This window comes from Ailuropoda melanoleuca, chromosome 1, assembly GCF_002007445.2.
Source record: "Ailuropoda melanoleuca isolate Jingjing chromosome 1, ASM200744v2, whole genome shotgun sequence".
Classification (NCBI taxonomy): domain Eukaryota; kingdom Metazoa; phylum Chordata; class Mammalia; order Carnivora; family Ursidae; genus Ailuropoda; species Ailuropoda melanoleuca.
In genome coordinates, this window is record NC_048218.1 from 65,138,901 (window position 1) to 65,162,074 (window position 23,174).

The following is a 23,174-nucleotide window of genomic DNA, read 5'->3' on the forward strand; positions in this document are numbered from 1 at the left end:
GTGGGGCAGTGCATCATCACTCACCCAGCCCAAGAGCCTGTGTTCAAGTTTTTGCCTATTGGTATGTTGTGCCCCCTCCCAAAAGTCCTGGAGGAGGACGGGAGATGGAGGGACGTGTAAGCATCCTGAGCCTGTTAGAGGGCTTCACTGGAGAGAGGCCAACGCACCTGACAGGTAGAGACATGCTCATCCCCCCACCCCCACACATCTGTGCACAAGCCTTCTTAATTGTTTTCAAAATGGGAGAGGAGCTGCTGTTGCCTGCGTCCTGGGGTGGGGCTGTGAGGAAGCCTCAGGCTGCTCTGCTCAGCCTTGGCAGACAGCTTCACTGTGACCTGTGCACTCAGGAGCTGGACAAAGACATGGGGTGGGGGTGACAGGGCAGCAGGTCACAGGCAGGCTGAGCGGCAGGCTCACCCTTCCCTTGCTTCCACCCCTCTCTCGAGGTCTCTGCAACACAAGCGAGTTGCACAACAGCAACCGTCTTGGGGGCAGGGGACTTCCTTGGGGCTCAGGCGGGAGGTGGGGTGTGTGTGTGTGCAAAGAAGTGGAGGGACATCAGCCCTAGGTCCCACGAGCCTGGTCACCCCCTAGGAGAGAGCTGGAACCTCCGGGAAGCTTCCCCAAAGGAGAGGGGTGTGAGAGAGCCATAAGAAGGCAGGAGGCAGCAATTTGAGCCACGAAGGTACAGCCTCTCACTGGATATCCCGCAGGTCCCTCCCAAGCCAGGGCTGACCAGGGGCACCCCACATGCAAAACAGGTTCCCTCCAACCTCAGGGCATCTGTGTGGTGGGGACCTCAGTCACCCCCTTGCAAGACATCCAGCAACAGGGGCAACTGGATGCCTCCATCTTTAACAAAACTCAGGACCCCCTGCCCCAGCCTGAAGACTTGATCTTAACATTAGTAAGAAGCTGAGGATGGAGGAGGCCTAAGTGAGTTGCGGGTGAGCTGAGAAGTGGTCTGGAGATGGAGGCCAGGCCAGGGGAGGCAAAGAGGCTGCCCACAGAAAGATGGCTTTCTCACCACAAATGCCCTTGGGTGCCCTCCCCAGACCCTCTGAGGCCATCTAGCAGGTCTCCTGCTAGCACCTGGAGCGTTTTCTTGGTGTGGCCCAGTGGCATCCCCTCCTCCTGGTGGACACTATTGGGGTGCAGAGCACAAAGCCTGGAGGGTGGAGCGTGGGACACCTAGCACCCCACTGCTTCTGCCCCTACCTGGGCCACTCTCCCCAGGACCAGGGCACAGCCACCTGCCTAGGCTTCCTGTCAATAGTCTTTGATGCCCCTTCTGTCCATTCTGCCCTGGAAGAGCCTTCAAGCCAGTTCTGGTCACATCTGCACTGCAGCCTCCACGACACGGGGACTGCGCTCCCCATGTTCCTCACCTCCTGCCACTCTTTCCTCCCCACCCTCCTGACTCCTTGCTGCCCACACCCCAAACAAGCTGGCCATGCCTAGCCCCCGTCCCAGCCTCTGGACGCACACAGTAGCGCATGATCAGTATTTGTGACCCATCCAAGTCCCAGCACTGTCAAGGGTGGTTTGTTCGGAATAAGCTCTGGGGTTCTGCCTCTTGGCTCCCAAAAGCAGGGAGCAGACCTGCTGGGACATGGGGCACTGGTTTAGTTGGGCTGAGGCCTGAGCAGGGCACCCGATCGGTGCAGAACTAAGGCCCAGCCGGCCTGGGTGACGAACTTGATCAGTCACAAAATGCTGTGAGGCCTGGGCGCTTCCCCACCCCAGCCCCAGGGCCACCCACCTGCAGTTTCCAGAGGAAGTCCAGGCGGGCAGTGGACTCCACTTGCTGGGCGTGCAGGTACAGGGCCAGCACAAAGACGGAGAGGATGATGGGCGTCATCACCTTCAGTGCCACCTTGGTCGCATGCTCAGGGCTGCAGGTGGAGTAGAGCCCTGGCACTTCATGGCAGGCTCCGAGGCCCCCCAGGCCTTTTTCCTCCTCCCACTACTCCCCCTTCTCCTCACCCTCCCGCTCAAATTTTGCCTGAGGTAGGGCCTCTGCCAGGAAACCTTCTTGGCTAGCAGCCCCATCTCAGCCCCTGCTCACGCCAGCAGCTCAGCAGTCAGGACTCCTCTCTTGATGCCCTCCTCTCCCCCATCACTGGGAAACTTCTCTCTGGTCACATCAATGGATCAAGGAGGCCCTTGTAAAAGGCATTACGTCCATCCCAGGTCTCTCCCAGTGGACAAGATAGGGGCCGTGGGCACAGTAACAAGAGAGCCAGGCAGGCCATACTGACCATCTCTGGGCTTGGGGCAAGTCTCTTAACCTCTCTGAACCTTAGTTTCCTAATCTGTAAAATGGATTAATGACACCTGCATTTTAAAAATTAAAGATACTGTACACAAAATTCCTTGTATAGTGCCTGACGAACAGTAGGAACTCCCAAACTGGTGGCTGATCATGGCTAATTACATTCCTGTTAACATTATTACTAAATAGTCTTAATAAAAGCAGCTATCCTGGGACACCTGTGTGGCTCAGCTGGTTAAAGAGCCGACTCTTGATTTCTGCTCAGGTCATGATCTCAGGATGGTGAGACTGAGGCCCACGTCGGGCTCCGTGCTGGGTGTGGATGTGGAGTGTGCTTAAGATTCTCTCTCTCCCTCTGCCCCTCCCCTCCCACATGCACACATGTGCACACGTTCTCTCTCTAAAAAAAACCCTAAAAAACCCCACACATAACCAAGTAGCCGTCCCAAACCCTGCTCCCTGTCCCAGCAAAGAGCCCAAACCTTGACTGCCGCGACTCCCTGCCCAGCAGCAGCCCCAGTGCAGGGCTTACCCTGCACCCACAGGCCTTGGCTCCTTTCTTCTGGAGCGGGGCTGGGCGGGGGTGGAGGGGTGAGGTCACCAGGTCCTGTTCTCTTGTGCCTGGGATCCCACACATGCTCCTGTGGAAGAGCTTGAGGCCAAACGCTTTAGACGAGGCCTGTGGAATGGCCTGCGGGTCCTGATGACCCAGCCATGGATTCTGTAGGTCATCTTGGGGTGGGGGGAATCATACAGGAAAAGAAGGGCATCTACCCAATGAGGCCCTCTTGGTACCTGCTGAGGAAAGGGCTTCCTGGCCCCCTCCAGCCTCCTTCACTGCCCACCTTGCCGCAAAGGCCCCTCCCCACTGGGCACCACTGCCTTCTCTGTTGGCCCCGGGCTGCTGGCCTCTGGCTGCTCCGCGCCAAGGGCAGGGAGGGGCTGTATGGAACTTGGAGAGTATCCACTCACCACTGGGAGGTCCCGTTGTTGTTGAAGTCTCTGTGAACAGGAAGTGGGGAGGGCTGTTTGGGGCTGCTCTTCTGCTTTGGCAGTCTCCGTGCCCACTGCGCTCCCCTACCCTGTTCTGTCTCCTACCCTGCTCTGCCCCCCCTCACACTGCCGTGCCCCCCCACTCCTAGCTCTGCCACCCTACGCCCACTACTAGTGCTCCCACTACTGTTGCTCCTTCATCCATTGCCCCCCCAGCACCCCTCTGGATCTAGGGATACTTTTAGGGTGGGAGGCTTGCCAAAAGCCCAGCCCCAGCTAGCTAGCTGGCCACCATGACCACAAATCACCAGCCCTTACCTGGGACCCTGGGGCCCCCCAGCTCATCCACCTGGGCAGAAGCCGGCCCACCTCCCACCCCAGCCCTTCGCTGCGTCCAGAGGAGGAGAAACATTACAACTGTGCTGTCCGGTGTGGCTGCCACAGAAACATGGGGCTCCTGAGCCTTCACATATGGCTAGTGCAAGTTAAAATGTCCCAGAAGTGTAAAATAGATACTAGGTTTTGAAGAATTAATGTGGGAAAAAATGTAATTTTTCATTAATTTTATATTGACTATATATTAAAATAATATTTTGAATATATTGGTTAAATAAAAAGATTAAAATTGCATGTTTTGCCTTTTTAATATAGCTACTAGAAAATTTTAAATGATATACATGGCTTGCATGATTTATCTATTGGACAGTGCTGCCCCAGAGCCAAGCCAGGGTCTCCCACACCAGAAACGACCTCCGTTTTCTGCTGCTGCCCCAGCGGGAGGAGAGGAGAGGCTGAGGGTGGGGGAAGGAGCACGTAAGAAAGAGGAGGCAAAGCTCCCAGCTCCTGCCCTGATTGGAGAGTAGAAAGGCCTAGACCTCCTCCCTCTCCTGGTCCTCACAGGACTGCAGGCTGCCATGTCTCCCGGTCGGCCCACAGCTCCACACAGCGACCAGGAAGGGCGTCCTTGAATCTTAGACCCTTCATTACACCTTCCTTTGCTCAGGTGACACTCTCTTAATCAGAAAGTGACATTCCTGACACTGGAGTTATGACCTGTTTCATCCATGACTGTTCTGCCACTGGCTCAGTGCCTGGGACATGGGAGGCCCTCAATAAATATCTTTGGATGAACAGATAGAAGGACGAATGGATCCCTTCCTATAACTTGGAGAAAACACAGTTTGCTGCATTTTCTCAGGGGACATAGAGCTGTCACTCACGTTTTTTGCACTGATGTGTGTGTGTGTGTGTGTGTGTAGTGGGGTGATGGGAAAAGAAGTGTATTGACATAAGGCACTTTACAAACATGTTACTATTATGGATATTATTCCCATTTTACTGGGAGCTAGATAGCTTGGGGTAAAACTCCCAAGCCTGCTACCTAGATGTGGGACCTAATGGCTCACCATCATAATCGGGAGCCTTTGAGCAGTGCACAAATCACCCAACCATCCATGGCAGCCCTGCCTACTTTGTTGGGTTGCTATGAGGATGAAAAAGGATAATGTATGTCCCAGTGCCTAGCTTGAGGCAGGACACAGAGCCCAAGAACGACAAAGGCTGTTTTTCTGCTCCCAAAGACCCTGCTATTCATCTCTGTTGAATCTTGAGCCTTCTTTGGGCCTAAGGTGCCACAGGCAGATGGAGTTAAGTGAAAACAGCTCATCAGAGGCTGCCCTGAACAAATGAAGAACAACTCACTGAGACCTGAGGGCAGGATTGAGTAGCACAGTGGAAGCAGAAGGACAGCAGGACCTAGTCACCCTGAGGCCACCCCCCCTACTGGGGAAGGGAGGGAGGGAAACAAGACACAGAGGTGCTTGGCCCATGCCGTCAGCTGGGCGGCAACAGAACACTCCCCTTGCAAGCCCCCTGCAGCCCAGGTACCCAGCCACCCACTCTTCCGGCCTCTCCGCAATGCCCCAGACCCAGTGGGGGGATCCGGGGGGGGGTGCCACCTACATGGCATTGGCGGTGACCAGCAGGTCGGCATTGTCAAAGAGCGTGACTCGGGGCACCTCGACGATGAGCACGTACGTGAGCTCAATGGCCAGCATGAGCACCAGCTTCCCAATGCAGCTGATCTGCAGGAACACGGAGCAGGCCAGCAGGCTGAGCAGCACGCTGTAGGTGAAGTACTGCGGAGAGAGGGCGGCCCGCGTCAGCGCCCCGGCCCTGCCCTCCCCGGCCCGCCCTCCGGCTTCCCCCAGCCTGAGCTGGCCGCAGGAAGCCCACCCGAGGGTACCTCCGCTGATGCAAACTTGTGAGGTCAAGTGAAGGGCGGGGTGGGAACCGGGAGATGGGGCTCCGGCTGTGTGGCCAGTGTTGGCAGTAGAGCCCACAGCTGGAGCAGGGCTCCGGGCTCAGGCGGACCTGAGGCTTAGCCCTGATTAATTACAGACTATTTGCGTGACTTGGGCCATTTATTCAACCTTTTGAAGCCTCAGTTTTCCCATCTGCAAAAGCTTCTATGTGAGGGGCTCACTGATCCGGTTCCATGAGATGAAGCCACCTGGTGGCTTGCACCTGGTGTCCCCAGTAACTGGGGGGGCCCCAGGCGTCCCAGCCCCTGATCTGCAACTTTAACTCCAAAGTTCTGAGAACTGACAGTGTTTCATGACTGATATGGTGGCAACACCTGAACTGACCTTCTTTGGTGGCAAAACCTGCCCCAGCCGGTGTGCTGCTGGCCAGCATCTTTGTCCTGATTCTCGTGACTACACATCCATTTTGCTGCAGAAATTCTACTGTATGTTCTCATCACGTGCGGCCCAGGCTACACTGGGGGGTGTGAAATACCCTTTTAAACTCCGAAAAATTCCGAAATTCAAAATATATTTGACCTGGAAGGCTTCAGACGAGGGACTGTGGTAGCCCTGTATATTGACTTCAGGGAAGTCCCTTCTGGTCTCCGAGCCTCAGTTTCTTTCTCGGACAACAGAGGAGCTGAAGCACAGATCTCAGAGGTTCCTTTCTGCTGCCATCCTTTTTTCTTTTTTTTTTTTAAAGATTTTATTTATTTATTTGACAGATATACAGACAGCCAGCGAGGGAGGGAACACAAGCAGGGGGAGTGGGAGAGGAAGAAGCAGGCTCACAGCGGAGGAGCCTGATGTGGGGCTCGAACCCATAACGCCGGGATCACGCCCTGAGCTGAAGGCAGACACTTAACCGCTGTGCTACCCAGGCGCCCCTTTCTGCTGCCATCCTGATGCTAATCCTAGCCATGTCAGCATCATTAGTTTGTTCTTTTATTTTTTTTTAAGATTTTATTTGAGAGAGAGAGCAAGAGAGAGCATGAGCGGAGGACAGAGGCAGATGGAGAGGGAGAAGCAGGCTCCCTGCTGAGCAGGGAGCCCAACGTGGGCCTCGATCCCACGACCCTGGGATCATGACCTGAGCCAAAGGCAGACGGTTAACAGACTGAGTCACCCAGGCACCCCCTTGTTCTTTCTTTTAAATATAGGATCATTCCTTCTGAGTCATTGGGCCTCACTATTTGCTTCCTCTGCCAGGGGCTGCGGAGGGCGCCTGGTGATTGGAGACGGGAGGGACTAGCCTCAAGCCACTACCTGGAACAGGAGCAGAGGAACAAGCAGGGAGGGCCCACCCAGATAATCCAGCCCACGGATCATAACCCTGTCCTTGGGAGAGGGGGCGGGAGCCCCCGGGCCAGCCTGGATTCCCATTCAGACTCAGAGCCAGACAACCAGGAGGCCAAGGCTTCAAGCAGGTGTCCCGAAGGGCGTCGGGGTCTGGGAGGAGTTGCTGAGTCAGAACACTTGTGGGGTAGCGGGAGCCCGAGAGCTCCGTAGTCAGCAAGGCCTGGGATCAGTGGGGGTAAACTGGTGGGACTGGTGAGGGCTGGAGGCAGGGACCAACCGCCTCCCACAAATGAGGAGCTAGAAAGACTGCCTCCACCCCCACCCCGTTCCTCGGCTTCCTCCATGAAGCAACCACCAAGGGGCAAGTACACGATCAGACACAGCCTCTGCTTCTCAGCGCACAGCCCTCAAGCAGCGGCTCCCGTGGGCTCAGGCAGCTGCGTGGGGGAGGGGGAGGGGGAGGGCTTGGCCTGGACCCAGGGGGAGAGAAGCGCCCGTCTAGGTGAACATTGGTGGAGTCCTGCCCCCCACTGAGTTTCCCGTACCCCATCTGTACAGGGGAGATGGATTGGCTCCTTCCCAGGGGTGGGGGAGGGAGGCCAGCACCATGACAGCCCAGGGGGCCCTCACTGCAGTTCTGGACCTTCTTGTAAGTCATGGACCCTTTCAGAATTGGATGGAAGTTTGGATATTCCCCAGGAAAGGACAACAGCTCACAGGTTCTGTGTGGACCCCACAGGCAGCTGGGGTGGGGGGACTGTCCCGTGCATGGCATGGACACGCCGGGCTGGAAGCCTGGACCGGCTGCTCACTCAAAAACTGCTCCCCAAGAAAAAGGTGAATGAAGCACCTCGCATACCATAGGCACTTAATGCATGCTGCTCTCTAAGGATTCTCGGCACTGTAAACCCAGTAACCTAGGGGTACGATTTCCTTGGGGACGATGAAAATGTTCTAATTAGATGATGACGATGATGGCTGCACACATCTGTGAATATACTAAAAACTACTGAACTGTGCACTCTGCATGGGTGACCTTGATGGCAGAATGGGTTCCTTTGCTTCCCTCCCTGCTCTCTGGCCCACAGCAGAGGGGCTCAGGCCGTTTCTCCTGAGGCAGGCCTGCTGCCCAAGCTGAGGGTCCAGAAACAGCTCTGTTCTGCCCTCAGGTTAAGACTGAGAATTCTGCAGCCAGAGGACCTGGGTGAAAATTCTGGCTCTGTCACTTACTAGCTGTGTGACCCTGGGCAAGTTACTCACCCTCTCTGTGCCTCAGTTTCATCTGTATAAAAAAGATATTCTTCGTGTCTGTGTCCCAGGGATGCTTGAGGATTGGCTGAGTGAAACAGTCTTGGCCCACTCTATCAACGACAGCCCTGTGGCTTTACTGTTCTGCTGAGGGGCTGGCCTTGTCCACTCGTGTCTGACACACGGAGTAGAGACGGGAAAGGAGGTCCCTGGCATGGCTGTGAGCTTGAGAGTCCCTCAGCACAGCCGGAGGCAGAGACGAAGGCGGGTGGGAGGGTCTCTGTCTGCACCTGGAATGCCGCCCCCCCCGCCCCCCGCCCAGTACCTCAGGGAAGTTACAGTTGGGCCACGGGCTGCTGCAGACGCCCCGCTCGTCCCCCAGGCTGTAGTTGGTGGCCGACTCCACCACGTGGCACGCGTTGACCTGGCTGGTGCTGATGTTGTGCTCGTCCGCCAGGCAGCCGAACAGGTCCTTGGAGTTACATGTGAACTGGGGGGGGGGAGGAGAGGGGCGGCCGTGGGGGCCAGGCCAGGGCAGCCCATCTCCACAGGGCGGTGGGCGCTTCTCCCCCCCACTGGACTCAGGGGCAGCCTGACACGGACCAGGGACAGGAGAGGAGCCTGGCAGCTGAGGCACTGACAACGTCTGCCGGCTGCCGGGCTGGGGCTCGTAAACTTCCCTTGGGGGCTTCACTGGGTCTTTCTGGATCCTCCAGCCTCGAGAGCAGGCAACTAACAGCCTGTGTGAGAGGCTTTAGGAGTCCAATCTGATTCCAGGCCTGAGGTGAAGCCCTAAGAAGAAATTCTGGGGACAGAGAACTCCAGAGTCTGGGAAGGTTCTGGGAGGTGGAGCCGCCTACCATGTTGACGAAAGCCGAGAGGAACACGAGAGTGATGGTGAACACGCCAACCAGAGTGCTATTCATCTTGGACCGCACAATCTTCCTGGAGAGGGTCTGCAGTGGGGTGGGGAAGAGCTGCCCCAAGGGATGAGGGAGGGAGAGAGAGAGCAGAATTCAGTGGGGACTCTGCAAACTGCCATGGGGAGCTGGTGGAACCCTCCCTCCCCCACTTCTGTCCCTGGCCAGCCTAACCCCAGGGGCCTTCCTGAACACCCTGCCAGCGTGCAGGACTCCAGGCTCACACCACTGCACCACTGCTTCCAGCGACAACAGCGCAGAGCCTGCAGCTGGCCAGGAGCCCGGCTACCCGGGGAGCTTGCAGGGGAGAGAGGAGTGATGGAAGGAAAATGCTATCCTAACCCCAACAGAGCAGAGGGAAAAGCACATGAATCTGCCATGTGAATGCTGAGCTGGTCAGGATTACAATCAGAGAGGGGCAGGAGGTGGCCGCTGGGAAGGCCTGGAGGGGCCCAGAACTTTCCCAGGGAGGGTCAGAAGGCTTCTTGGCAGTAGGGAGCCATGGGGCTGAGGACTCGGAGGGAACTTGGGGTCTGGAGGGAGGGGATGGGCTTGTGAGAAGGGGGCAGAGTAGCCTGTGGGCAGGAGGGTGCGGCCTGGACAAGTGAGTTCAGGGAACCTTCTTTCAGGACTCTCATTGATCTGTTTCCTCACCTAACCCTTCCTACATTTCCCTCAAAGAGACAAACTGCACGTCCAAGACCCGCGGCAGTTCTGGTCATGAAACGACCCGCTCTACCACATCTGACACGCTTGGCCTTGCCCACCTTGTCCTCCTCATCTCCAAAGCAGCCTAATTTTAAAAAGATGTTGGCAGACACAGAGAAACCAAGGTGTGGGCTTGGGCTTCCCCTGCCCCACCCACCTCAACGCCTCCCTGTAGGCTGGTCTGCTGCACAAATGCCAGGTGTCCTATGGAAAACCGGAAGGGCAGAGGAGGGTGGTGGGGAAAGCACCAGACCAGGAGCCTGGAGGGTTCTAGATGTGGCTTTTCCTGTGCAACCCTCGGCAAGTCACATCCCTTCTCTGAAGGCTCTCCATCTGTAGGATTCTTGGGGCCCTGAGCATCTGTGCACGTTCTGGCTGCATACGCCAGACTGCAAGGCTCAACCTTCCTAGTGATAGGACGGTCACACAGACAACTCAACAGGCAAGAGGACGCCGTGTGACCACTAGGTGACTGCTCATTCCCACTGCGCAGGATAGTGGCCGGCGAGCTACAGTGTTTCCTGCTGGCAAGTACGGGGACCTTGGTCTACTGTTCCCCAGCTGCAACCCCCACTCGCTATATGCAGAGCACCCACGTGGGCCCATCACATCTGCCCCGCAGGGCTTTGGGAGGCTGACACGAATACGTTGATGGACGTGCTGCTTGCTGTGCTAGGAGCCATAGCGTCCTTTACCTCTGACCCAGGAGTCTCCTGTCTCCTGCAGCATCCATGACACATCAAGGCTCACCCACTAGCTTGCAAGTAGGGGAAACCAAGTCTCCACCCTTCACTGTTCTTGTCATCAAGTGAGTGCCCTGCTCACCCCTAGTGTGGGGCTTTGAGCTGGGTGTGCGTGTTGGGAAGCAGGAGATCTTTTCCACCCAAATCCCCTTCCAGCCCTCCAACGAGGCCACCTCCTGTTCAGCAGAGGGACAGGGAGGACCTCAGGGAAGGACAGCAGCAGAGGCAGGGGGCTGGCAGCCTTCACACTCCATGTGGGCCACGCCCCTACCTGTGTTCATGTATCATCAAATCTATGACATCATTCTGGAAAATCACTTCCTTTTGGAGTAAGAAAGACGATACTCTGACTAAACCCACTTACATGGTAGAAGGAAAGCTATGTGTGATTTGGAGAGCATAAGCCTCAATGAAAATCCTGCTTAATAGACACAGAGAACAGAATATTCCACTCAATGGAACAGAGTGAATCCAGAAATAATCCCTTACATTTCTGATCAATTGATTTTGACAAGATTGCCAAGATAATTCTATGCGGAAAGAAGCTGCTGGGGCACCTGGCTATCCGCATGCAAAAGAATGAGGCTGGGCCCTACTTCATACCACACACAAAAATTAACTTGAAGTGGACAGAGACACAAATATAAGAACTGAAACTACAAAGCTTGTAGAAGAAAATACACAAGCCAATCTTTGTGACTTTGGATTAAGCAATGGTTTCTTAGATAGAACAGCAAAGGCAAAAGCAAAAAAAGAAGAAAAAAGAAAAAACAGATTAGTTGGATATCATCAAAATTTAAAAATGTTTGTGCTTCAAATAATACCATCAAGGGGGCGCCTGGGTGGCACAGCGGTTAAGCGTCCGCCTTCGGCTCAGGGCGTGATCCCGGCGTTATGGGATCGAGCCCCACATCAGGCTCCTCTGCTATGAGCCTGCTTCTTCCTCTCCCACTCCCCCTGCTTGTGTTCCCTCTCTCACTGGCTGTCTCTATCTCTGTTAAATAAATAAAGAAAATCTTTAAAAAAAAAATAATACCATCAAGAAAGTAAAAAAAAGGTGAAACTATAGAAAGATTGGAACCCCTATGCATTGCTGGTGGACACAAAAAATGCTGCAGCTGATGGGGAAAACAGTATGACTGTAGCTCAAAAAACCGAAACCTTGAATCGCCGTGTGACCCAGCAATCCCACTTCTGGGTATACACCCAAAAGAACAGAAAGCAGAGTTTGTACCCCTATTTTCAGACTCATGTTCACAGCAGTGTTACTCACAATGGCCAAAAGGCGGAAGATCCAAGTGTCCATCTGTGGATGAATGGATGAACAATGGGGACTAGACATCCAATGGAGTATTATTCAGCCTCAAGGAATGAAATTCTGACACATTCTACAACATAGATAACACTTTGAAGACAGTTTGCTGAGTGAAAGAAGACAGTCACAAGAGGATAAGTACTAGATGATTCCACTTTTTTTTTTGAAGATTTATATATTCGAGAGAGAGATTGAGTGAGCATGAGCGGAAGGGGCAGAGGGAGGGGGAGAGAGAGAATTTCAAGCAGACTCCTCACTGAATGCAGAGCCCAACGTGGGGCTGGATCCCTCGACCCTGAGATCACAACCTGAGCTGAAACCGAGAGTCAGATGCTTAACCGACTGCACCACCAAGGCGCCCCAGTATAGGATTCTGCTTTTATGAGATACCTAGAATGGTCAAATTCATAGAGACCGAAAGTGAAACGGTGGTTTCCAGGGGTGAGGGCTGAATGGGAAGTTACTGTTTCATGGGTCTAAAGTTTCAGTTTGGGAGGACGAAGTTCTGGAGATGGATGGTGGGACCCTTGCACAACAATGTGAGTGCATTTCATGCTGCCAAACTGTACATTTAAAAAGGGTTACAATGGAAAGTTCAGTATTATGTTTATTTAAAAAAGAAAGTGAAACCCAGAGAATGGGAGAAAATTCTCGCAAACCATATAGCTAATAAAGGCCTTGTAACCAGAATACGGTAGTCTCCTCTTATCCGTCTTATTCCAAGACCCCCCCACTGGAGGCCTGAAATTGCAGACAGTCCTGAAATGTATATATACTATGCTTTTTCCTGCACTTACACACTTATGATAAAGTTTAATTTATAAATTAAGCACAGTAAGAGATTAATAACAATAACTAATAATAAAATAGGACAATTATTACAATACCGTGTAATAAAAGTTATGTGAATGTGAACTCTCTCTTTCTCTCTCTCTTTCAAACTATCTTATTGGATTCACCCTTCCGCTGGGGACGTGAGATGATAAGACGCGTACATGATGGGATCCAGTGAGGGGAATGACGTCAGCACTGTGACGTAGCGTTAGGCTCCTACTGAGCTTCTCGCAATACGTCAGAAGGAGGATCACTGCTTCCAGACCATAGCTGAGCGCAGGGACCAAACCACAGAAAGCGAAACCATCGCTGAGGTTTACTGTATCCAAAGAGTTCTTACAACTCAACAATAAGACAAATTAAATTTTGGGACAATTTAAAAATGGGACAATGTTCTGAATTTCTCCAAAGAATCTGTATAAATGGCCAATAAGCACACAAGAGGATGTTTCTCATTAGTCATCAGGGAAATGCAGTTCAAAGACATGAGATAGCACTTCATGGTACATAGTCAGGGCTATAATCAAAAAGTCAGGTAATAACAAGGGTTGGTGAGGGTGTGGAGAAGCAGGTGGGAATGGGAAATAGCGCAGCCACTTTGAAAACAGGTTGGCAGTTCCTCAAAATGATAAACACAGCTACTGGATGACCCAACAACTATACTCCTAGGTATTTACCCAAGAGAACCAAAAACCTCAGTGTGCATAAAGCTTGTATACAAACGTGCACAGCAGTACTATTCAAAATAGCCTGAAAGCAGAAACCACCCCAGTGTCTGTCAGCTGATGAAGGGATAAACGAAATGGGATAGATCCACACCAGGGAACAGCACTTGGCCATAAAACGAATGAGATATTGTCACATGGTACAACACAGGTGAACCCTGAAAGTATTATGCAAAGTGAAAGAAAACAATCTCAAAAGGCCACTTCTTGTATGATTTCAGGCAAATTCATACAGAAAGCCGCGTCTGGGGCTGCCAGGGGCTGTGGGGAGCAGCGAAGAAACAGTGACAGCTAAGAAGTCTGGGTTCCTTTTCAGGATGATGACAGTGTGCTGGCATTTGTGGTAGTAGTTGCATAACTGCATGAATATACTAAGAACTGACAACTTCACCCACCCTTATGAAGGTGAATCTTCTATAAGTGAATCGTAGCTCAATAAAGCACTGATTAAAGTCCCTGCTCAAGCTCTTCCTAGCTGTCTGACCCCGGGGACGGCATCAAGGGCTCCGGGCACAGCTTTCTTATCGATACGTGGGGGATATCTATCTCCCAAGGTGGCTATGAAGACTCCATGAAATGAAGCATTTTAAAGTGCTTTGTAAGCTGCGAAATTCAACAGAATATTTAGTTAATATTTGCATTTTTAAAAGAGCTCTGTTAGCAATAGGAATGAAAGTCCTTGTTTCCTATTAAAGGAATTCTGTTTCACAGCTGGGGAAAGTGTTCTGGCACTAGCCTGAGGAGCTGACTCTGAAAAGGTATGACAGATGGTTCCTAATCTGTGTCTGCTTAAAAATTTGCCATTGCATCCTACCCCCTGACCCATATTACTTAAATTGTTTTAGTTATGATCATCCCATCCATCAATTGAAGGGTTTCTTTTATCATTTTGCGCCCACCAGTAAAATTCAGGCGAAGGTTGTCAGTAGAGTTAATGGAAGGTGGCTGGGAACAGGCTCTGCCCATAGGCTTCCCGGCGATGATGGGACCAGGAGACCCACAGGGGGCCCCCTAGCGGTCAGGAGAAGAACCGCAGGCTACTTTTTAAATCCAATCCAGAATGTAGTTCTAACGAATGATTGACCATGGGGGGGGGGTGTATATATAAAATTTTAATTAATTTACTTTTATTAGTTTCAGAGGTAGAATTTAGTGATTCATCAGCTGTATATAACATCTGGTGTCATTCCATCAAGTGCCCTCCTTAATGCCCATCACCCAATTATCCCTTCCCCCCACTCCCTTCCCCTCCAGCAGCCCTCAGTTTGTTTCCTAAGTTCAGCGTCTCTTATACTTTGCCTCTCTCTCAATTTTCATCTTATTTTTCCTTCCCTTCCCCTATGTTCATTTCTTTTGTTTCTTAAATTCCACATATGAGTGAAATCGTATGGTATTTGTCTTTCTCTGACTTATTTCACATAGCATAATACACTCTAGTTTCATCCACATCGTTGCAAATGGCAAGATTTCATTCTATTTGATGGCTGAGTAATAGTCCATTGTATATATATCCCATATATGCTTTATCCATTCATTAGTCAGTTTGGTTATTGTTGACTCTTCCACAGTTTGGCTATTGTGGACACTGCTGCAATAAACATTGGGGTCCAGGTGCCCCTTTGGATCACTACGTCTGTATCCTTTGGATAAATACCTAGCAGTGCAATTGCTGGGTCATAGAGTGGCTCTATTTTTAACTTAATGCATTGGCTTGCTACAAGCTGATTTCTCTTGTCACCTTTTATTTTTTATTTTTTAAGATTGTATATATTTATTTATTTGCCAAAGAGGGAGAGAGAGGAGAGAGAGAGACCATAAACAGGGAGAGTGGCAGGCAGAGGGAGACGCAGGCTCCCTGCTGAGCAGGGAGCCCAATGTGGGACTCAATCCCAGGACCCTGGGATCATGACCTGAGCCAAAGGAAGCTGCTATACTTAACCGACTGAGCCACCCAGGTGTCCCTTTTGTCACTCTTTAAAAAGACCTGCTCTTGACCTTAAAAACTCAGGCAGGAACCAAGGAATTGCTGTTCTGAAATTTTCAGAAGACTTGACGTCCTGCTCTGGTATCAGTTTATAGAGTATCTCATTTCCTGCAATCAAAAACTTCATCTGTATGTTTGCCCTAAATCCCATCTTTACTAACACCAGCGTGGATGGTGAAACTCTTCACCTGGGGCACGTCTTCTCACAGGGACACACCTCAGTGCACGCAGGTCCTGGAGACCATTTTTACAGCAGGAGAATTGTGCCTGTGCAAACTGACTGTTCAATGCCTGCTCACTCACAATTACAGCTCAGAAAAAGAATTGATTTTTAAAAAATAAATTCCAAACCAGTACATTCCCAGTCTGACTAATTCGAATCAATTCAACATGAAAAACAGGAGTGGGGACATAATTAATAAATCGTGACTGGGGTGGACACTTTTGATCCTGGCCTCTCTGAAAGCCTCCAGGCAAATCAATGACCAGGTTGGGGCCCTGGTTCCCTGTCTGTGATGTGGGGTCAGGGTATTGCAGAGATGAAAAAAAGTGATGAAATCTGATGGGAGAGGGGGCAGCTGGGTGGCTCAGTCGGTTCCACTTCCCAGAAAGTGGAGAAATGCTGAGAAGATGGCGCATCAGAGGTGGGAGGCAGGGGAGAAGGACGCAGACAGGACCTCAGAGTGGGTATTAGAGTCCACTTGCCTCCTGGCCCAAATCAGCAGGTGCCAGACTTGATAAGCCAGGGGGCACTCTTTTCCCAAACGAGTTGTTTACAGAAGCTCTACACCATAAGACGGAAGCAGCCTCCCCTGGTGGAGGGGGTGTGTGTGGAGGGGCGAGGGATGGAGTGGCGGTGGGAGGCAGCCTCTCCCTTCCCCAGCCTCCCCTGAGGGGACCCTGGCCTCCTCAGAACCGTCAGAAAAATCAGTGGACTGGATAAAGGAATGGAAAATAAGCTTATTGAATGTGATGCTGATTACAAAATAGATAGATTCAATCAAACACAAGGAGCCAGGAATGATTTTCATAATTAATCTTGAACAATCACAAAAAGAATTCACTGGACCAAAGTATGAACTCAAAATGGCCAGTGCAGGTGAGGAAATGAGCCTTCCTCCCTCTTCTCCTCCTCCCCTACCCCCAGACAAACGTGCCAGTCAGGGAACACAAACCCAGTGAAATCAGGGTAGCTAACAGGAAAAGCAGCTAACAGGAAAGAGAAATCTAGGTTCCAGTTTCAAAATTGTAGACCACATACAGCTTTGATTCTGACTTGAATAAGCGAATTAAGTACCTCAAACAGACACTGACTTTGCCTCAGTTTATAGCTTAAAAACGGAAAAGATTCTTCTGGATGTTCAAAAAAGAATGTTTACCACGCCCTTTTAACTCTGGTGTGCCATTTTTTATTGTTGTTGTTTGTTTTTGGTTGTTGTGACCTCTTTTATTGTGGTAACACATATGTACCATCAAGTTAGCATTTTAACCATTTTTAAGCATACGATTTAGTGGCATCAATTCTAAGCTTCCTGTGGAGCAACCATCACCACTCCATGTCCGAAATGCTCCAGTTACAAGACCCTCCCGTCACTCACTCCATACAGACACTGCACCGTGAGGCCAGAACTCTCCATCCGCTCTCTGCCGACCCCAGGACCGTCTAGTCTACTTCCTGTCTCAATGAAGTTGCCTATTCCACATATTCCATATAAGGGGAATCATACATTTACTTCCTTTTGGGTCTGGCTTCTTTCACTCAGCATGTTTTCAAGGTTCGTCCGTGTTGTAGCCTGTGTGAGAACTTCACTGCCCTCCATGAGTAGATAATATTCCGTCACAGAGATACACCATTTTGGTTTATTCGTCTGTCCATGGACATTTGGGTCGTTTCCCCCTTTTGGCTGCTGTGAATGTACCATGTGCTTCAATAGGCATGAGATGAAGAAAGTGGACCTGCCCTCTGGGGACAAAGCAGGCTGGGGGTGGGGAGGCATGACAACAGCAAGACCAAAAGGCAGGATGAACACAGAGCCTTGAGGAAGGAGCTGGTGGAGAGGCTGGGAACCAAGATTAAATCCTACGATGCAGTGAAGGAACTGGCCATGCCCACAGCTCAACTTGCCAACTGACCCTGGCCCCACCCTGCCTCTCTCTGGGTGTCCGCCTCTGCTCCTGCTCAGGTGATTCCCAGGGGGGTCTTCCAGTTCTGACAATCAGTCCACCAAGACCTTGACCGTTAGGTAATTAAACAATTTCCAGTCCATTGAAATACCTTGCTGGCGGGTGGAGAGAGAAAGGGCACTTTGGAGGGGACTCAAGGTCTAATCCTTCCAGAAGAAGAATGTGGTGCCCACGGCGGTGTATGTGGAGAGTGGTGGCAGAGCCTGGGGCTCTGGCTCTGGGGCTTGGCTCCAGTGAATGAGGGGAGGAGCAGATAAGTGGTTCCAGCAGAAGCTGGAGGGGCTCGCACCTGCCTGGGGACAGAGTGCTTTCTGGGACCAGGCTGGCCTGTAACGAAGTCCAAAACCACTAGGGAAGGGAGGGAAAGGCTTGGGTGGACAAGGCAAAGGTGGACCTGAGTGGCTTCCACCGCAGACCAGAATGGCTGTGGCCAGGTCCCCCTGAAGGACACAGGCTTGGGGGTAGGGAGACACAGCATGCCGAAGAGGAGGGAAGGGAGAGAAACAGAACAGGGCCTCAGGCCCACATTCTTGGCTGTGTGGCCCTGTCTGAGACACTGAACCACTCTGGGCCACTCTCCTCATCTCTATGATGATTGGCTCAAAAGCCACCATTCCTCTGGTCCCCTCCAGGGCCAATTCCAGGCACGTGGGGACACTGAAGGGGATGTTGAGAGAGCTCTCTTCCATACTCACTCTTTCATTTTCTCAAATGTGTAATGGCCACTGCTCCATGCTAGGCTTTGTGCGAGATGCCCTTCCTATATCCCACCTGATACCAAGGGGACAGACAGGAGAGGCAGTGACACGATCTTCTCGTTGCAAAGATTTGCAAAGGCAGATTAAAATAGCCGATACCACTATGCCTCCACTGACAGAGCACTCCCTGCCGTCTAGCCTGCTGCCAATGCCAGTCAAGAGTGGTGCCCCAGGGGCGCCTGGGTGGCACAGTGGTTAAGCGTCTGCCTTTGGCTCAGGGCGTGATCCCGGCGTTATGGGATCGAGCCCCACATCAGGCTCCTCCGTTGTGAGCCTGCTTCTTCCTCTCCCACTCCCCCTGCTTGTATTCCCTCTCTCGCTGGCTGTCTCTATCTCTTGTCGAATAAATAAATAAAATCTTAAAAAAAAAAAAAAAAAAGAGTGGTGCCCCAGCCTCATGTACCCCGATCCCAAGTGTGACTCCTGGGCTCCTGGGAGGAGCTCCTATCAGTGGGCTGCGAAGGGAGGGAAGAAGACGACGGGGAGCTCAGGTGCGAGCTAGACTCACCTTCACGCAGGAATAGATCACGGACACAAATACCACCAACGTCAGCAGCAGGAAACAGGTCAGGTAGAAACTCAACATGAACACGGAGCTGGAGAAAGAGAGGAGATGGGGAATTCTGGGGCTCTGAAAGGCTCTGGAAGGAAAGAGAAGTTGCTCCCCTGAACCCACTGGCCACTCTTTTCTAGCCCCTGACTCACTGAGAAGGGCTTTCACAGCCCTGTGAACTGATTCAGGACCCCCTCCATGATGGTCCGGCTCCTGTCCTTGCCATCTCCCTGCACCTCCCTGCACGGAGCGGAAGCCCGCAGGGGGCTGAATGGAGAAGCGAGTGTCACCTGCTCCATATTTTACCTAATTCTTAGCTATCCACAGACTGACTTCACTTAGCTTGGAAGGACCTATTTTAAAATTTACCTGGTTATTCCCTCCAAGCAGTTACTCACTAGGTGAGTAACTGTGAAGGCTGAAAACGGGATAAATGGCCATTATTTTTAAAATGCATTTGTCAGCAGCCCAAGCAGGCACTCTGAGAAACAGCAGTGACATATCCTTTTGGAGGACAGAGTCCCTAAACCCTGTTCCCTGCCAGGCCCCACGACAAGTCCTACTCAGCTTGCCAGTTCAACATGAAAATGCAAGGAACTCCCCCTGTCCCTGTTTCCAGAGGCAGATCACAGGTGATCTTAACGTTCACCACGGCCAGAATCCTCAGACAAAAGAGCTGCCAGTGACTTTCCATCTGGAACCTTCTGCCAGCCTTCCTGGGGCAGGGGCTGGCTAAGGTACACCCCATCATATTGGGAGGCCACAGAAATCCCTTTTCCCTTTCAGGGAGTGAGAGTGGCCTGGAGATGCCAGGCGTTGTTAGCAGGTTAAAGGCAAGCAGAGGGCTTGACAAGGCAGGTGAATACCTCTAGAGAGGCGTTCAAAGGGCGTCTTTGTTCCAGGCTCCTTCAGAAGCCAGCACTTAGATGCCTTAAACAAACAGAACAAGGGTAGAGAACTCTCTTCAGAGGGAAAGAAAGACCTTTAAAGTAGCTTTTAACGCTTCTGTAGAGAGAGGACTGCTGGAGCAAGACTTCCGTCAATGCCCTGGCAGCTCGGAGCTGTGGCCGGGGGAAGGGAGCCCCTGCAGGCAGAGCAGGCACTGATGAGAACCCGGCCCACAAGCCACACTGCAGAAACAGGAAAGCAAGCGGCCCAGAGGCAGGGGGATAGGCACCCAGGCTGACCGGACTATCGGGGGCAGCAACGCAACAGAAAGACTACGTCGCCTATTTATACCTGTAGCTCCATTTCTATAGAAAAAATGGGGTCCTGGGTCAATAAGGACCCACAGTCCCCCCAGCTCTGCACCACCTCAGCATGGGGGGGGGGGCAATAGGCATTAGGTGCACAACCAGCGTGGAGCTGGGTGCCGGCATCTGGGGTATCCTGACAGTCACAGCAGATACAAACGTAAGGACCATCTCTGCAACAACGTGTCGTTAAACGTAAAGGCCTGAGTAGTGAGACGTGTAGGCATCATGGACCTCCCGAGAACATGCGCTAAGAAAGACACACCACTTCTGTGGGATTCTTGTCAAAACTGCATAACCTCAACCTAATTGCGAGAACACATCAGACGAACCCACGTGGAGGCATTCTACAAATTAATTGGCCAGCACTCCTCGGAAGCGCCAAGGCCACAGAAGATGAGTAGAGGCTGAGGAAGAGTCACAGAGTAGAGGGGACTGAGGAGAAAGAAGAGCGAAATGCACTGTGGGATCCTAGCCTGGCTCCTGGGACACAAAACGGCCATTAAGGGCAACTGATGGAATTAGATTATAGTCAGTTAGGTAATAGCTCCTTCCGGGGTTAATCCCCTGGCGTTGACCCTTGCGCTGCAGTTACGCAAGGGTCGACATTAGGAAAACTGGATGAAGGACGTACAGAGACTCTCTGTAGTACTTCCGTAACTTTTCTGTAAGTCTACAATGATTTCCAAATGAAAGGTAGAAGGTGCTGGGGTGAGGGGACTCTTCTAGATTCAGTCGGACTTAGGAGACACAACCAAACACAACCAGTGGATCTTGAGTAGATCCTGGCTATGAATAAACTAAGAGTAGGAGACGTCTGGAGATGATCTGGGAAATGTGAACACAAACTTGGTGCCACCTGATTGCCGAGAACTGCTGTTAATTTTGTTTGGTGTATAAGGCATTGCGGTGAAGAAGGAAAATGCCCTTAAAATAGGTATGTATTGAGGGTTTTTAGGGGGAAAATGTCCTTTTGTCAAAAATTTAAATAATCAGAAAACAATAGATGAAACAATGGTAAAACCTCAACAAAAGCTATATCTAGGGGATGGGTGCTGATTATAATCCCTGCACAATAGAGTCACAAGCACGTGGACACATGTACACACGCATATACGAATGTACACACATCACAAAGATAACACGAGCGATTATCTTCCTTGTCTGTGTGTGACCCTGTGACTATCTATCTGACACTTCCTCTCCGAAAGCCCACTGCCCACTTCGGAGTGGTCCCCTCGGAAGTCACAGGCCTCTCACCGGGACACGGCCAGTCCTTGGAAGTGTTCAGGAATACCTCTTTGAGAGAAGCCTTCAGAACCAGAAATCCATTCTTTGAAATACCCAGAGTTGCAGAAAACCTTTATCTTTTGGAAGATGTGCTGATGTTTTTGCAAGAACCAAAGGTCGCACAGAACCTGGTGAATACTTCCGGTGATTTAAGGGCAACTGCGGTGTGGGTGACAATGGGGCGAGATGATAAAGGGCTGAGAAGGAGTCTCTCATGCAGCAGGCCAGGCCCAGAGAGGCTTCCCACTCTGGAGTGAGCACATCACCTCCCTGTCACGGGAGAATCAGACTCGTGGCTTCCCAGTCCCACCGAGGACACATGGGGAAGCCTCTCCTTGTCTGAGCAAGTCAGACCCCTGCCCCTGCTCTCCTACATAACCTCCGCTCCCACCCCGGAGCCCCGCAGCCAGAGGGATGGTACTCACTGGGGCACGATGGTGATCTGGACAAAGCAGATGAAGAGGAAGACAAGCGAGGCACATGCCACGTAGGCACCGAATCGGTCATCCACCTGCTTGGAGTACTGAGAGGAGGGCACAGGGTGAGAGGAGGGGCTGTGTGTGCTCCGGCCCCGCTCCACCCCAGACACATGCGGGCAGCCCACTCCTGGGAGAGCCAGCACTAGCCTCAGCGCTCAAGAAACCAGCCCGGAGCACCGTGACGTGGCGCCTGTGGGGACGGCAGCTAAACTGGGTCAAACCAGACACTTTCTGCAGGTCGGGTCACCATGAGAGTCATTCACAATGACCCTGGCTCAAATCGCGGAGCCCCATCTACCTGCTAGGACACGCACCCAGTCCGTGGTGTCCTCGCGCATTCTCACAAGAGCCCCAGGAACAGGACGTTCGTAGCCGCTACTTCACAGACGTGCGCGTCGGGCGCAGAGCGGACAGGAGGCTCGCCCCAAATCCCAGAGCTCAATTCCCAGGGCCCGACTCCCAGCCCCAGTTCCTCCCGCGACACCAAACAGCTACGCCAACAGAGGCCGTGCTGGCACAAGGTCACCAGAGAGGGCACCCGCGGCTCAGTTCCCTGTACCGCTGGCCAACAGTGTTTGCCTCACAGGTCGGCCTCACAGGCCCGAGGTCGGGTCTGGCTCTGTCACAACTTCTCTGGTGGCCTCCAGCAAGTCGCCCAACCTCTCAGTCACAACTTCATGAGATGGGACAGAGAGATCTCAACTGCCCCTTCTGACTTTTTGCCAGTATGCCAAAGGCAGCTGGGAGGTCCACGGGTGATAACGTTCATAAAGGTAACAATAAAAATAAAATGAATAGCAACTAACGTCACTGAACATCTACGTGGCAGGTACTATTTTATGTGTTTTACACACATGGACTTGTTTAACCCTCACTGTGACCCTGTGAAGAAGGTATGTTAAGTAGACCCATTTTCCGGATAAGGAAACAGAGGCATGAGGAAGTTAAGACTTATCCCTTCTGATCATGAAAGTCTCCCTAAAATCTCTAGCTCCTGAGCAGTGTGGCATTGGAGCAGGTGACACTGACAAGAAAGGGCGCTTTCCGTGGTGACGGGGACAGGCAGGGAGCTGTCTGTTGCCCTGCCCTCCTTCCCCTGGCTCTGCCCAGGGCCTCCTTCCCACCCAGGGTGCCGTACCTTCTTCTCTAAGTCAGGCTCCCTGAAGGTCAAGAGGAACTTGCGGACATGCTCAGACCGCAGCCTGTCAATGCTCCTGGCGTCAATGGCACGGCCCAGAAATTCATCCACTTCGTCCTCAGGGTTTGCACTTTCTTGGGCGTTCCTGGGGCGCAAGAGACGCAGACCC

At 52.0% G+C, this 23,174-nt stretch overlaps 1 protein-coding gene across 1 annotated transcript in view; it reads right to left on the reverse strand.

Annotated features, from left to right (window-relative positions):
* Positions 1-23,174, reverse strand: part of ADCY5 (adenylate cyclase 5) — a gene marked incomplete at its 5' end in the record, with an annotated part of 143,088 nt that overhangs the window by 6,962 nt on the left and 112,952 nt on the right. The window contains 8 exons of the mRNA XM_034670712.1: positions 1,763-1,895; positions 3,248-3,277; positions 5,231-5,406; positions 8,447-8,611; positions 8,982-9,098; positions 18,801-18,888; positions 21,814-21,911; positions 23,006-23,150. Of these exons, the coding sequence (XP_034526603.1) occupies positions 1,763-1,895; positions 3,248-3,277; positions 5,231-5,406; positions 8,447-8,611; positions 8,982-9,098; positions 18,801-18,888; positions 21,814-21,911; positions 23,006-23,150 (952 nt within the window). The remainder of the gene's footprint in view (positions 1-1,762; positions 1,896-3,247; positions 3,278-5,230; positions 5,407-8,446; positions 8,612-8,981; positions 9,099-18,800; positions 18,889-21,813; positions 21,912-23,005; positions 23,151-23,174) is intronic.